This window comes from Nelumbo nucifera, chromosome 1 (genome assembly GCF_055504915.1).
Source record: "Nelumbo nucifera cultivar China Antique chromosome 1, China Antique-T2T, whole genome shotgun sequence".
Classification (NCBI taxonomy): Eukaryota; Viridiplantae; Streptophyta; class Magnoliopsida; order Proteales; family Nelumbonaceae; genus Nelumbo; species Nelumbo nucifera.
The window spans coordinates 136,673,363-136,690,182 of NC_142649.1; the positions used below are offsets into that span (position 1 = coordinate 136,673,363).

The window sequence follows — 16,820 nt, forward strand, 5'->3', positions numbered from 1 at the left end:
CTTCCCATGCAAAGATAAGCCTAACACCATAAAAGGAAATAATGCTCTTTATAGTGACATTATTTTTTATAATATTGTTAAAATCTTACGATTTACGATATGATTCATGATTTGAATCATGTATCCAAGGGTTTCGATTCAAATCTTATGTCTGAATTCTTTTCTACCAAAACCTGACAATTTTTATTTGAATCCTATGATTTAGTTTATAAATCTTATGATTCATACTGTTGAAGTTCGGCTTGCCCTAGAAGTCTGTTTTGTTTGTTAGCTGAAAAGTAAAGTAAACAACAAGAAAGAAGAGAGGAAAGAAGAAGGAAGAAAGAGGAAGGAGAAGAGAAAAGGTCTGGTTTGAAAATAGGAAAAGTCAACCCTAGTTTCGGCCAGACCTGTTATTATATTATTAATGTAATTGGAAAAGACATAAGTGCCCTTATTTAAGTAACAGGCACTCGAACTAACATAATAGTACACATCAGCACTCTCAACAGGTACAAAGACCGAAATACCCCTTCACTGACTTCCAGCTTGTTACATATGTAGTCCACTCTCCCCCGACTCAAACCTTTCGTAAACAAGTCTGCCCACTGATTTCCCGTATTAACATATGCAGTCTCTATCACTCCATTCAGCACCTTCTCTCTCACAAAATGACAGTCACTTTGATGTGCTTGGTTCTTTCATGAAACACCGGATTGGAAGAGATATGAACCGCTGCTTGATTGCCACAATATAGCTTCATTGGAGTACTGATGTCATATCCTATCTCCTGTAGAAGGTTCCTTAGCCACACTAATTCACAAGCAGTATGTGCCATGGCCTTATATTCTGCTTCTGCACTGCTTCTTGCCACAACTGTTTGCTTCTTACTTTTCCACGTTACCAGGTTACCCCCCAGAAAGGTGCATTGCCTGTGGTAGACCGTCTATCAGACATAGAACCTGCCCAATCAGCATCGGTGTATCCTTCTACTTCCAATTTTCCGCCACTTTTGTACAGCAAACCACGGCCAGGAGCTCCTTTCAAGTACCTCACAATCCTTAGCACTGCATTCCAATGTGGGACCAAAGGTTTCTGCATGAACTGACTCACCACACTAACCATAAATGAAATATCTGGCCGAGTAATGGTTAGGTAGTTTAATTTGCCTACAAGACGTCGGTATCTGCCAGGGTCTTCAAATACTTCACCTATATCACTGCTCAGCCTCGTATTTGTTTCCATAGGTGTCTCAGTCGGTTTAGTACCCAACAAACCTGTTTCTTCCAGTAAATCAAGCACATATTTCCTCTGACACAAATTAATGCCATGCTTAGATCTTGCTACCTCTATGCCCAAAAGGTATTTCAATTTGCCAAGGTCCTTTGTCTGAAAGTGTTCCTGTAGGAATGCCTTCAATCTGTCAATGCCCATTTTATCATTCCCAGTCACAACGATATCATCTATATACACCACCAGTAGTATTTTGCCTGCCGGAGAGTCATGACTGAAGATAGAGTGATCAACTTGGCACTGTTTCATACCAAACTTCTTGACCACCTCACTGAACCTACCAAACCATGCTCGAGGGGACTGTTTAAGTCCATATATAGCCTTCTTAAGTCCGCATACCTTACCATCCTCCCCCTGAGCAACAAACCCTGGTGGTTGCTCCATGTAGACCTCATCGAGCAAATCACCTTGCAAAAAGACATTTTTGATATCTAGTTGATGTAGAGGCCAACCATACATAGCTGCAAGGGAGATGACAACACGAACTGACCCTATCTTAGCAACCGGGGAGAATGTCTCTGTGTAGTCAATGCTATAGATTTGGGAGTACCCTTTTGCAACCAGCCGCGCCTTCAGGCGCTCAACACGACCATCTGGCAAGTACTTAATGGTATACACCCACTTACAACCGACAGTCTGCTTCCTAGGAGGAAGAGCGGTGAGGTCCCAAGTGTGATTATGATGGAGGGCAGAGAGCTCTTCTTCCATAGCACGACACCACTCTGGAGAGGTAAGGGCTTCCTGGACATCCTTAGGAATAACCACTGAGGATAACACGGAGATGAACTGGCGATGGGAGGCAAAGAGGTGAGTAAGGGAAACAAAATTGGAAATAGGGTGAAGAGTGCAGGTGCGTTTACCTTTCTGTAAGGCAATAGGAAGATCAAGGTCGGAGGCTGGTGTCGGATCTGGAGCCGGATCTGTTGACGGTGATGAAGCCGGAGGAGGCGCAGCCGGTACACGTGGGTGATGTGTATACACGTGACGGATAGGTGGGCGGTCAACGGACGGTGGCACCAGAGGCAAGGACGTAGGCACGACTGGAACCAGAGGAGGATCAGCCACAGGAAGGGGAAGAGGAGGAGGTGATGTGGAGGAAGCAGCATCACCGGACCCCACGAAGAATGGAGTAGACTCGAAGAAAGTAACATCAGCACATACCAAAGAACGACGAGAACTGGGATGGTAACACTTGTACCCTTTCTGAGTCCGGAAATAGCCAAGGAAGATACACTTAAGGGATCGTGCATCTAACTTGTCAGTCCCGGGACCCAGATTATGGACGAAGCAGACACCCAAATACCCGAGGAGGAAGCGGAAACGGAGACATGTTGTGGAACAAGACACTAAAAGGAGAACGACCATCAAGAATAGACGTGGGCATCCGATTAATTAAGAAACAAGAGGTGAGCATTGCATCACTCCAAAAGGGTTTGGGAACATTCATGTGGTGCATGAGTGAGTGTGCCGTTTCCACAAGATGTCGGTTCTTTCTCTCAGCAACCCCATTTTGTTGTGGGGTGTAGGTACAAGAAGTTTGGTGTATAATGCCATGTTGGTCCAAGTATTCTTGAAAAGATGAAGACATGTATTCACGACCATTATCAGAATGGAAAATTTTGATGTGAACGCCAAATTGATTGCGGATCTCAGCATAAAATTTCTGGAAGATGGCAAATAATTCACTTCTTTCTTTCATTAAATAGAGCCACATCATTCTTGAAAAGTCATCAACAAAAATAACAAAATATTTGTCCATTATATGACATCACTTTATAAGGACCCCAAACATCTGAATGAATTAAAGAAAAAGGACTCGACACACAGTTAACAACCCTAGAACTAAAGGGAACACGATGGTGTTTCCCAAATTGACACGACTCACAATCTAGAACAGAAAGTTGACTCAATGAAGGGACCAAGAACTTCAGCACTTTCAGTGAAGGATGACCAAATCTACAATGCCACTGGAGAGGGTAAATAGATGACTGAAGGGCCGTTGACGTTCTTCCACCACCATCAAGATAATACAGTCCACCGGCTTCATGCCCTCCACCAATCTTCATCCCCGTCTTGAGATCCTGAAAAACACACATAGAGGGGTAAAATGTAACGGAGCAATTAAGGGACTTGGTCAGCTTACTAACAGACATAAGATTAAATGGAAGCTTAGGTACATATAAAACAGAGGATAGGGACACAGGGTCTAGGTCAACATTACCAACACCACGAATAGATGATGTGGAGCCATTAGCAAGGGTAACAGATTGTGATGTTGAGCAATGAGTGAGAGATGAAAAACAAGCCATACCTGAGTGTGCAAAGGTAGCTGTGTTCTGCTGCGACGTGGATTGAACAAACCTTTCATACTCATCACGAGGAACACTCACCATCTCCTTGCCTGAACCATCTGAAGAGGTAAAAGGCATTTGGTCAGTTGACCGGTTCTCCTGTCTAAAGCTGAACTGGTGTCACTAGTCATGGCATGGGTTGGCTCACATCGAGGGTGGACCATGTAAGTCATAGTAGTAGTTAATAGTATGTCCATCCAAACCACAATGAGTACACCTCCGTGGACCCGAGCCACGTCCTCTACCACGAGCTCCCCCTGAATCTCTACCTCCAATACGACCACCACCACGGATATGTGTAGATCCACCACTACCACTCCGGCCATACACTGGACCATTGAAGAGGTAGAAGGCATCTGGTCAACTGACCGGTTCTCCTGTCTAAAGCTGGAACTGGTGTCACTAGTCATGGCATGGGTTGGCCCACATCGAGGGTGGACCATGTAAGTCATAGTAGTAGTTAATAGTATGTCCATCCAAACCACAATGAGTACACCTCCCGTCATGTGATTGGAGGCTCCAGAGTTAGTAATCCAGGGGTTGGGTGTGGATGCCAAACAAGCCATACCTGAGTGTGCAAAGGTAGCTGTGTTCTGCTGCGACGTGGATTGAACAAACCTTTCATACTCATCACGAGGAACACTCACCATCTCCTTGCCTGAACCATCTGAAGAGGTAAAAGGCATCTGGTCAGCTGACCGGTTCTCCTGTCTAAAGCTGAACTGGTGTCACTAGTCATGGCATGGGTTGGCTCACATCGAGGGTGGACCATGTAAGTCATAGTAGTAGTTAATAGTATGTCCATCCAAACCACAATGAGTACACCTCCGTGGACCCGAGCCACGTCCTCTACCACGAGCTCCCCCTGAATCTCTACCTCCAATACGACCACCACCACGGATATGTGTAGATCCACCACTACCACTCCGGCCATACACTGGACCACTGAAGAGGTAGAAGGCATCTGGTCAACTGACCGGTTCTCCTGTCTAAAGCTGGAACTGATGTCACTAGTCATGGCATGGGTTGGCCCACATCGAGGGTGGACCATGTAAGTCATAGCAGTAGTTAATAGTATGTCCATCCAAACCACAATGAGTACACCTCCGTGGACCCGAGCCACGTCCTCTACCACGAGCTCCCCCTGAATCTCTACCTCCAGTACGACCACCACCACGGATGTGTAGGTCCACCACTACCATTCCGACCATACACTGGACTACTATTGCCACCACGGCCAGGCTGGGCTCCTCGAGCCCCACTTCTGCCACCTCGTCCTCTCGACACTGCAAATGCTGATTTATCTGAGATATTAGAGTTTTCCATAGACCCAATCGAAGTCCTCCTAAGATGAACAAACATCTCCTCTAAAGATGGAAGGGCAGATCCTCCTAGTATCTGGGCTCGTACTGGTTCATACTCAGACTTCAGCCCCACCAGAAACCGAGTCACATCAAGCTGCTCTCTCTGTTGCTGTTGAACCTTGACATCAGAAGTGAGAGGGTGATAGACATTTAACTCATTATGGATATTTCTCATACTGGCATAGTACTCCTCAAGGCTCTGATTTCCCTGTTGCAGATTGAAGTATTCCTGATACAGTTGATATACCCTAGTTGTATTATCCTAACCAGAATACAATTTCTTAGCATGATCCCACACCTCTTTGGCTGTGTCATGAAACATGAAGTTCACACTGATTCTGGGTTCCATACTATTCCACAACCATGTGATGATCTGTGCATCTTCCTGTTCCCAGTCTTCGTACTCCTGAGAACTAGGGGGGGTTTCTCCTCTCTTATGTGCTTTACCTTCTTCTTTGCCTTTAGAAAAACCTCTGCAGACTTGGCCCAAGGGACATAATTCTCTCCATTCAGGGTCATTTGGACATTCAGGTAGTCAGTAGATATCATCACACTAGGTTTACTATCACTGTTATCTACCATTGTCGAATTCTCTTATCACTAAATCCCGAGCACTACACACTGCACACTGCACACAGACACTTCACCGAAATCTGCACACTGATTTCAGCAATAACAAAGGCTGAAAGCCGTACTTGTAACACCACAAATCCTACTCTACAGCTACCGGAAGTTTCACCATTAAGTAAACACTACTTCCCTTCGAATCACACACAAACCAGCATAAACCCTAGCATAAACCCTAGCATACTGCAATCTGAAAACCCATCATACGATCTGTACCACACCTCTCATGTGTTCCATAACAGAAATTATGCATAAAAAAACTCCTTACCTCATCGCCTGAAGGCCAACCACACGAAGGAATGAAACACCACTGCACCACCCGCACCAGCCCTACATTAATTAGGGGAGGGCTTAGAAACCACAACAACCAATCACCAACAACACCACCGGAGGCATAGAAACCTCCAAGGGAAGAGGGTGATCACTCCTTTTCAGCCCTTTTCCCAGTCTCCAACCAACGACTGAGAAATCCAAGAGAAACCCTAGTTCGAATGCGTAGAAAACAGAATTCTAGCAGGTCTGATTTGTTTAATGTAGCTCTGATACCATGTTGAAGTTCGGCCTGCCCTAGAAGTCTGTTTTGTTTGTTAGCTGAAAAGTAGAGTAAACAGCAAGAAGGAAGAGAGGAAAGAAGAAGGAAGAAAGAGGAAGGAGAAGAGAAAAGGTCTGGTTTGAAAATAGGAAAAGTCAACCCTAGTTTCGGCCAGACCTATTATTATATTATTAATGTAATTTGAAAAGACATAAGTGCCCTTATTTAAGTAAGAGGCACTCGAACTAACATAATAGTACACATCAGCACTCTCAACAGGTACAAAGACCGAAATACCCCTTCACTAACACATAGGATTCCTACGATTGAAATAAGTTCAATTAAGAATTAGTTTTCTAATTTAACATTTTTTTTTGTTTATATATAGTTGTCAAGGGAGACTTGTTTTAGAGCCCTTACTAGAAAATGATTTTTTTACATTATTCACGATTAGACATTGACTCACACTGACTTATAGAAAATGATTTATTTACATTATTTAAGATTAGACATTTGATAGCTATGATTATAACCCTAGCAAGTGCACTAGTTATCAAGTAGTATAAAAATATCGTTCCCACGAGGATTTAACAAAATAAGTATTAGAACTACAGCCTTCCTTAATTATTTGGACAATCGAATTTCAGATTTGAAGATAAAAACTAATGAAAAGCAGAAAAAAGGAAAACAAGAGCAGAAGTAACAATGCTAAAGTATGTAACGATTGGTTGAATTCGCTAGGGCTTTCGGTCCACCTAACCATTCTGTTAGAGTGAGCCGAATAGGGGTAGTTTAGTAATCTCATGTCAGTTAAGTACTTTGCTTATGTGGCTGTTTTATTAGAGCACTCTGCCCCACACTTAAGTGTGGGCAGTTTAGTCTTTGTAAGTGTTATTAGAACCTAATAAACATAAGGGGGTCGACTGAATGGGTGACTAATCAGATTTCGACTAAACCCTCCTGTTCTCTCTTTCTCTTGTCTTCTTCCTCATCTTCTTCTTCCTTCTTCACTGGTTCGGATTACTGTAGCTGCTCCAAAACATGGTATCAGAGCGAGGTTTCTGACCTGCTTCCGCTTGCAAAGCATCTCAGCTGTGTTCGTGACACCCTCTTCTTCGTTTCTGGTTAGTTAATGGAGAGAGCTGGTTCGCCCTAGGTCTGAGACATCACAGTTCGTTGCTCTCTGCTGCGCACAGTTTTCTTCATCAAGGAAGGTGATTTCAGCAGTGAATGGTTGGCTGATACTCTCAAAGGAAGGTTGGTTATTTAGTCCTTTTGTATTGCTGGTATTTCTGGGTAGGAACGCTTCAAGAATCAGTTAGTACTGATTAGAACCTAGAGAACTAGGTTCATTGTTGGCCTAAGAAGGGCTGTGTGTGCAGTAGCCAAATGGTGTAGGGCTGCTGTGAGTTGTTGAGTGGTGTTAGGGCTGCTGTAGGTGGCCGAGTGGTGTAAGGTGGAATGCAGTGACCTTGCCAAGCTCCTTGTGGTCGTGTAATGCCCTCTTAATTGTGTTAAACAAATCTGAACTGGGTGTAGCGGTTTGACTGTGTTGTGGTGCTTGTGATGCACAATTTCTTTTTATTGAGTGGTTGTAAGAGGGCCTACTGTTGTGTTGTGGTGCTTGTGATGCTTATGTGGGTTGTAGGTGTGTGAAGTCAGCAGTAGTGTGAAGAAGAACAAGTGTGTGCTCCCACTGTTGTGTTTAGGGCTACAATAGGTGCTGAAGTATCAAACTGTGAACAACATCAATCAGCTTGTAGCTGAGAAGTAAGGTTAGAGGCAACTGTGAAAGAGTACAATGGCAGCAATAGGAGATGGCTACAATGATCAGAAACCTAATGTGGTAATTTCTTCCGACTACCTAGGGGTACAAATGACCTCAATTAAGCTGAATGGGGAGAACTATGTTCCATGGGCTAAATCAGTGGAAGTGTTTCTCAAGGCAAAGAAGAAAGTAAAGCATGTAAGAGATGAAAAGCCATCGGAGGACTCTCCAGGGTTTGATGATTGGGAGCAAGAAGATGCTCAAATCATGACTTGGCTGTGGAATAGTATGGAACCCAAAATTAGTGCCAACTTCATGTTCTTTGATACGGCTAAGGATATATGGGAGCATGCTAAGAAGCTATATTCTGGACAAGATAACACAACAAGAGTGTATCAGCTTTATCAGGAGTATTTTGATTTACAACAAGGAACCAAAACTCTAGAAGAGTACTACGCCAGCATGAAGAATATAAGGAATGAACTCAATGTCTATCACCCCCTTACTCTAGATATTAAAGTTCAGCAACAGCAAAGGGAGCAACTAGATGTTACAAGATTTTTAGTGGGGCTGAAGTCGGAATATGAACCAGTTAGAGCCCAAATATTGGGGGGCTCTACTCTTCCTACAGTTGAGGAGTATTCTCAAGGCTTCGTAGAATTTCTGTGGGACAGACAGAGAACTCCACACAGTCTGATAGATCAGCACTTGTGACAACTCGAGAGGTTGGACATAGTACAAGAGGGGGAGGTCATGCTCCCCGAGGGGGCCGTGGCAGTTCCATGATTAGTCGGGGTGGTCGTGACTCAAGGGGAGGCCGTGGCAGAGGGAAGAATAACCCTACAAGGAAATGTACTCATTGTGGTAGAGAGGGACACACTGTGAATTTCTGTTATGATCTACATGGCCCTCCCTCTAAATGGGCTAATCATGCTGTAGCAGGTGAGGTTGATATCAGTGATAGTAAACCGGCAGACCGAACTCCTCCCACATCTACATCTACCTCTGGGAGGGAAATGGTGAGCGTACCGCGTTATGAGTATGAACGGTTCCTTCAAACTACTTCACAACATACCACTGCCACACTTGCCCAATCAGGTATTGCTTGCATGTCATCTAAAACCTCTCCTTGGATTATTGACTCTGGAGCCTCAGATCATATGACCAGGACTCCAGGTGTGTTCTCTTCTCTTTATGAAAACCACACATCGCAAACTGTTACACTTGCCAATGGGTCCTCATCTCTCATATGGGGTGTTGGTAATGTTGACATGGCTTCTGTGCCCTTATCATCTGTTTTATATGTCCCTAAGTTTCCATTCAATCTTATGTCTGTTAGTAAAATAACCACAGCTCTTAACTGTTTTGTTACCTTCTTTCCTTCCACTTGTGTTTTTCAGGATCTCAAGAAGGGGAAGAAGATTGGTGGGGGGCATGAAGCTGGTGGACTGTATTATCTTGACGGCGGTGGATCTTCAATTGCTCTTCAGACTTCACTTACTCCTCTACAATGGCATTGCCGACTAGGACATCCATCTCTCAAGGCTCTCAAGATTTTGGTCCCGTCATTGAGTCATTTGTCAGTTTTGCAATGTGAGTCATGTCAGTTTGGGAAACATCGTCGTGTGTCCTTCAGTCCAAGAATTGAGAGTCGTATGTTGAATCCTTTTTTCTTTGGTTCATTCAGATGTTTGGGGTCCAATCAAAATAGAGTCTTATAATGGGTACAAGTATTTTGTCTCCTTTATTGATGATTGTTCAGGAATGACATGGATTTACTTAATGAAAGAAAGAAGTGAATTGTTTTCCATTTTTCAAAAATTCCATGCTGAAATACGCACACAATTTGGTGTTCCAATCAAAATTCTCCGTTCAGATAATGGTCGCGAATACTTTCTTACTTCATTTCAACAGTATTTAGAATAGCATGGCATTATTCATCAGAACGGAAGAACCGTCAGCTTCTTGAAACTGCTCGGTCTATTCTTCACCACATGAATGTTCCTAAACGTTTTTGGAGTGATGCTGTACTCACTGCATGTTTTCTCATTAATCGGATGCCCTCCTTCATCCTTCATGGTCGGTCCCCCTTCTCTATCTTGTTTCCCACTTTATCTCCCTTCCCATTAATTCCTCGTGTCTTTGGTTGTGTGTGCTTTGTCCACAATCTGAGACCTGGAATAGACAAGCTAGAAGCACGCTCAATTAAATGTGTCTTCCTTGGTTACTCACGGACTCAAAAAGGGTACAAGTGTTATAATCCAATTACCCGGAAGTGCTATGTCTGCCCTGATGTCACCTTTTTTGAGTCAGTCCCCTTCTTCTCAAGTCCTAAAGCGCCTTCGTCTCCACCCACACTTCCTCTTCCTCTCCCTGTCAGTGATCCAGTTCTAGATGTTGTTGTTGGAGTAGACTCATCACCTCATCCCGTGTAGATCACCACCGAACGTCCACCAATTTGGCTAGTGTATACACGTTGAACGACACCGGCCCCTCCTCCAGCTTCTACCTCATCTGCGGATCCTCTCATGGCTCCTATTGTTGAACCTTTAGACCTTGACCTACCCATTGCCTTACGGAAAGGTAAACACTGTTCTATCCTCCATCCCATTTCCAATTTTGTTTCATTATCTCGTCTTTCTACATCACATCGCCAGTTGGTTTCCCTTTTATCCTCTATTTCCATACCTAACAATGTTCAAGAAGCTCTCAGTTCACCTGATTGGCAGCAGGCAATGGAGGAGGAACTTTCTGCTCTTCAACATACTCAAACGTGGGAACTTACTACTCTCCCACCTGGTAAGCATGATGTGGGATGTAAATGAGTGTATACTGTGAAATACTTGCCAGATGGTAGTGTGGAGCGTCTGAAGGCCAGACTTGTTGCTAAAGGTTACTCACAGCTGTATGGAGTGGACTACATGGAGACATTCTCTCCGGTGGCTAAGATTGGTTCTGTTCGTGTACTAATTTCCCTGGCAGTTATGTATGATTGGCCTCTGTTTCAGCTTGATATAAAGAATGCCTTTCTCCATGGTGATCTTGTGGAGGAGGTATATATGGAGCAACCACCTGGGTTTGTTGCTCAGGGGGAGGATGGTAAGGTATGCAGATTGAAGAAGGCAATTTATGGGCTGAAACAATTGCCACGTGCTTGGTTTGGGAAGTTCAGTGAAGTGGTGAAGGGTTTTGGAATGAAGCAGTGCCAGGTAGATCACTCAGTGTTCAGCTATGACTCAGAAGCTGGGACGATTCTATTAGTGGTCTATGTGGATGATATTGTCATTACTGGCAGTGATAAATTGGGTATTGGCAAATTAAAGGTATTTCTGCAAAATCATTTCCAAACAAAAGATCTTGGAACATTGAAATATTTTTTGGGAATAGAGGTTGCCAGGTCAAAACAAGGTGTAAATCTGTGCCATAGAAAATATGTTATTGATCTATTGGAAGAAACAGGACTGTTAGGTGCAAAACCGGCTGAGACCCCTATGGAACCAAATGTTAAGTTGAGCAGTGATACAGGAGAAGTATTTGAAGATCCTGGAAGGTATAGACGACTAGTGGGGATGCTGAACTATCTGACTATCACAAGACCCGACATATCCTTTGCAGTCAGTGTGGTGAGCCAATTCATGCAGGACCCTCGTATACATCACTGGGATGCAATTCTTAGAATTGTGAGGTATCTGAAAGGAGCTCCAGGCCGTGGACTATTGTATAAACTAGGAGGAAAACTTGAAGTAGTGGGGTATACAGATGCAGACTGGGCAGGCTCAGTGAATGATAGAAGATCTACTACGGGCTATTGCACATTTCTTGGAGGAAATTTTGTGACGTGGAAGAGTAAAAAGAAGACGGTTGTGGCCAGAAGTAGTGCTGAAGCTGAGTATAGGGCCATGGCACATACTACCTGTGAGTTAGTGTGGTTGAGGAATCTTCTACAAGAAATTGGGTTTCACATGGATAAACCTATGAGATTGTATTGTAACAACCAAGCTGCACTCCATATCTCATCCAATCCTGTATTTCATGAGAGAACAAAGCACATAGAGGTTGATTGCTACTTTGTGAGGGAGAAGGTCCTTGCTGGAGAGATAAACACAGAACATGTGGGCTCGAATGATCAATGGGCAGATTTTATTACAAAAGCTCTAAACTCAGGGAAAGTGAATCATCTATGTAACAAGCTGGGATTCTATGACATATATTCTCCAGCTTGAGGGGGAGTGTTAGAGTGACCCGAATAGGGGTAGTTTAGTAATCTCATGTCAGTTAAGTACTTTGCTTATGTGGCTGTTTTATTAGAGCACTTTGCCCCACACTTAAGTGTGGGCAGTTTAGTCTTTGTAAGTGTAATTAGAATCTAATAAACATAAGGGGGTCGACTGAATGGGTGACTAATCAGTTTTCGACTAAACCCTCCTGTTTTCTCTTTCTCTTGTCTTCTTCCTCATCTTCTTCTTCCTTCTTCACTGGTTCGGATTACTGTTGCTGCTCCAAAACACATTCCAATGAATATTAATGGATGAGATTGTCCACGATAATTTGTTATTCCCATAAGCTGAAGTTTTTCCAGTTTTATTTAATATTCTCTCTCGAGATATACTAAAACTACTTCTATCAGGTAACCCCTCGATCTCTTGAATAGAGTTCTCAAGATAGAAGCGTATTAAGTCCAAGGAAAAAACTATTATATTCAGATGAATCATGTGTATGTACCCCTATATACCATTCAATTCACACCACGAATTATATGGTCAGCTATGTGAATTCCTCTCTCGATTCATTCACATACGCCTGATCAATTAAGAGATGGTCACTGCTAATAGCATTAAGTAAGATAATTCATAGATTATATGGAAATCACGATCTTGAATAAACCAGAATAAAAATATATTCATTGATATGATTAGGCTTTCCACAACCCTTACTACAAATAAATTAGTTCATACTAGCAGAAATAAAACAAACAAGAGGAAAGAAAGAACTCATGGTTTCGCCCTTGGAGTTGAGTTCTCCTATTTTCCTTGCCGCCACTTTCTTCTTGCAGTCTTCTTGCTTTCTTGACTGATTGCTCCTCTGCTTATTGATGCCTCTCTAGTCCGCCCCCTACCCCTTTATATAGCTTAAGGGGAGGGGGTGGTCTCCTACTCTTTCTTGAAGTTAATCTCTTAAAAATAGAAAGTCCTAGTCTAATCCTATTCTTATCTCTTTATCTTTATGGGATTACATTATAAATTTAGATCTGATAAGACTCTTCTCAGTTTCTTGTTCTTGGATTCGTATTAGACCTCCTCTGCGAATTGGGCTGCTGCCAGGCTTTTCTGCAAGTTGGGCTTAAGCTGCGGATTGGGCCTTCCTACGAATTTGCCCCGACTTTGGGCCCGGATTTGACTTCGATGTAGGCCGAATCTGCGAAAGCCCAAAACATGAAAGTTGTGGATTTTTTCTCTTATCTATCCAGTGGGTCTTGAATCAGCCCAATCGGAGTTCGGATACGCGAGTTAGGCCCAAATTACTGAACGGTGCCGAAACTGTGAAAAATCATCCGATTTGCCTTTCTTTGCTCCTGATGCCTTCTTTCATGCCCTGAACCGAAATGCAAGAAATATGAGTCCAATTAAGTACTAATTAAGTATGCAAGACAGAATATTTGCGGATAAAAATGTGATAAATTCTACTCTCATCAACATTGACTCTCACTGACCTACAGGGAACTACAACAACTCGACCCCTCATCGGATGGTATGTAGTGTAGCCCCTCTAGGGGTCTACCCACTTCTTATCCTTCCCTAATCCATTTCCTCTCAGACTTTCAGAGCATAACAACCATTGCCACTCCATGGAGCTTACAGACTGAATATTCATGATTCAACCTGTACAGTACCTTATTTAGCATGACACTTGGGTTGAGTATTTGTCAAATTTTGCATAGTTATGATCCAGATGTAGTTGAAATTCTTCAGCTCAGGTAAACCGACTTGCACCTCTAACTATTCCTAGGTTGGGTCAGATGAACCCAAAACCAGGTCAAAAGCATTGATAGAACGCACCATGTTGGTAACTAAATTCTCTAATTACTTCATATAATGTGTCCTGCATGTGGATGTAGTTGAAATTCTTCACATACTCTTGATGAGCCCAAAACCAGGTCAAAAGCATTGATAGAATGCATCCCCCTCCTTAAGTTGGGACTTTGGCTTTCGGAGAGGCTTGAGGGATGATGAACTTAACAGTGTTTCAGATCTGTTGTCCCTTCTTGGCCGTGTCTTTTTGGACCCCCTTAGTTTGGATGTGAGATTATAGTCCCTTCACCCAAAAGGTTACTTCACCTGTGCTTCCTTTTTTAAATCCCTTTGCTCTTCCCAGGGATAGTGGGGTTTTCCAACCAAGGAGATTTGACCTAGACTGTTTCCACCTAAAGTTATTATTTTCTGTTGGGAGGTGTTTTATAGAAAGATTAATACTTTGGACTGTTTGCAGAGGAAAAGGCCTTCTTTATGTTTGTCCTCTAACTGGTTTGTACTTTGCAGGGCTAGTGGTGAGGATTGCTCTCACTTACTTGTATCTTGTTCCTTTTCTAGTGCTATTTGGAGTTGGATTTTCTCTTTGTTTGGGTGCAGGTGGAATCTGTTCACAGATTTAAGTCAGCTGTTTGATCCTTCGTTTTTTGTGTGGCCTACAAAAAAAGGAAAAATAATGTGGAGATGTATTAGAGCAGCCGCCTTGTGGACAATATGGGAAGAAAGGAATGCAAGGGTATTTAAGGAGGAGGAAAGAAGCACTCAAGCTGTTGAGAACTGTATCTTAATTAGCGCCATTCATTGGTTAAGAACTATGGACTTATTTCATACATTCTCTGATGATTTTTGGAGAAATTCGATAGTGGTGGCTAACATCCATACAAGGAAAGGATAGGAAATCTGTAGTGTGGATGCCTCCACTTGAAGGATGGGTAAAGCTGAATTTTGATGGAAGCAACCAAGGAAACCTGGGCCCATCGGGGATAGGAGGGGTGCTGAGAAATAATGAAAGCAAAATATTAGCATTGTTTTCAGGTCTCATGGGAAAAGGAGACTCCAATAGATCTGAGATATTAGTGGTGGTACAAGGTATTCATATTGCACAACAATTAGGAGTCCAGCACTTGGTAGTTGAAGGGGACTCTGAGATTGTTTTGGGATGGCTGACAGAACTGGCTTCAGCTATGTGGCGGCATAGAGATGTGTTAAGGAAAGTCAACTGGATCACAAGAAACGTGACTTACCTTTCTTTGGGTGGGAAGATCAGTAAATTCCTTAGCGGATGGGTTAGCTAAGCAAGGGGCTTCAAGGGAACATTTATTTTGGGCTGCTTTGTAATTTTAGTTCTGGTTAATTCTGGTCAGGTCTGTTTTAATTTGATGTAATACTTGTTAGAAGAGGTAACAACTCGTGCCTCCTCTTGGGTCGACTGTATTGCCTCATATTTCTCAATTAATAAATTATATTCATTAATAAAAAAAAAAAACATTGATAGAATGCACCATGTTGGTAACTACATTCTCTAATTACTTTATATAATATGTCCTGCATGTGGATGAGATTCCTTGCTAGCCAGTTTAGAGCAGTGGTTTTCACAAGCTGGAAAAAATTCACAGATGACATTTTAAGTGGTGGTTCAAAATTCTTTTCTGCACAGCATGTAATTTTGGTATGCTGTTGAAAATTCCCACTGTTGACACATTATACAGCCTGTATATTTGAAAGTTGAAACTTCTTTGAATATTGTTGTGAATGTAGGGTCAACTCTTTAAACTAATGCAACAGTTGGAAAGCACCACTTCCCATTTTATTCGTTGCATAAAACCAAACAGAAAGAAGCTTCCTGGTGTGTATGAAAAGGATATGGTATTGCAGCAGCTCAGATGCTGTGGAGTCCTGGAGGTTGTGAGGATCTCAAGATTTGGGTATCCAATACGAATGACACATCAGCAGTTTGCTACAAGGTAGTGGATAAGAACTTTCAGTAGTTTACCGATTCCTCTTTAGTTATTTTTCTTGGACACTTCAAAAAGGGTTCCATGCCCATTTTAGATACTTGAATATTTAGTGTAAATCCCGTCTCAGATGCTTTACCCAAGCGTTGCCCTTGATGTGTCCATGTAAATATTTGGATAAAAATGACGTGCTTTTGTTTCCTTTCAGGTATGGATTTCTTCTATTGGAGAATGTTGTCTCTCAAGACCCATTGAGTATATCAGTTTCCATTCTTCAGCAATTTAATATCCTTCCAGATATGTATCAAGTTGGGTATACAAAGTTATTTTTTCGAACAGGGCATGTGAGTTTTTTCCCCCTTCTAAGTCATGTGGACTAGTTTTATTCTCTTACCTTTGTTCCTCATATAGAAGAGAAGATGGATGCCAATTTTGCAGTTTTCCCATGTAATTACAGTACTACATGTTGCATTATTTATGATTATAATCCATCTTCCTTGACCAACTTTCAATTCATAATGGAACTTGCATTGTGCACTTAATGACCACTAGCTCAAGTTAGTAATTGCTGAAATCAAAATTCCAAATCTTGTTATTCATGGGAAAATACCAAATGATTAGAATCTTTTATGTTCTTTGTAGGATTATCCTGGAAATTTTTTTTTATCAATAATAGGAAATTTCATTAAGAAAAAGGAAATAGTGCAGATTATGAGTAACCTCAGCTACCCCACTGGTCTGCAAATCCATTTTCTGCTCTTGGAATTCACTAAATTAATAACTGCATGTCCTTGGATAGGCTTTTAATCTTCTTGATTTCATTTATGAAAGACCAGGTGGTCTTTTCTTTCTGCTTTATCCAGCTTATAACCACTTTGGAGTCGCCTTCCACAACTAGCTTTCTCACTCCCAATTCCGTAGCTCT

The 16,820-nt window shown here is 42.4% G+C and overlaps 1 protein-coding gene across 2 annotated transcripts in view; it reads left to right on the plus strand.

Moving 5' to 3' along the window:
* The window catches only part of LOC104612607 (myosin-3), a 94,556-nt gene that overhangs the window by 61,233 nt on the left and 16,503 nt on the right, over positions 1 to 16,820 (plus strand). For both annotated transcript variants that reach the window (XM_010280083.3, XM_019200313.2), the window contains exons 18-19: positions 15,699 to 15,904; positions 16,104 to 16,239. In XM_010280083.3, the coding sequence (XP_010278385.1) occupies positions 15,699 to 15,904; positions 16,104 to 16,239 (342 nt within the window). The remainder of the gene's footprint in view (positions 1 to 15,698; positions 15,905 to 16,103; positions 16,240 to 16,820) is intronic.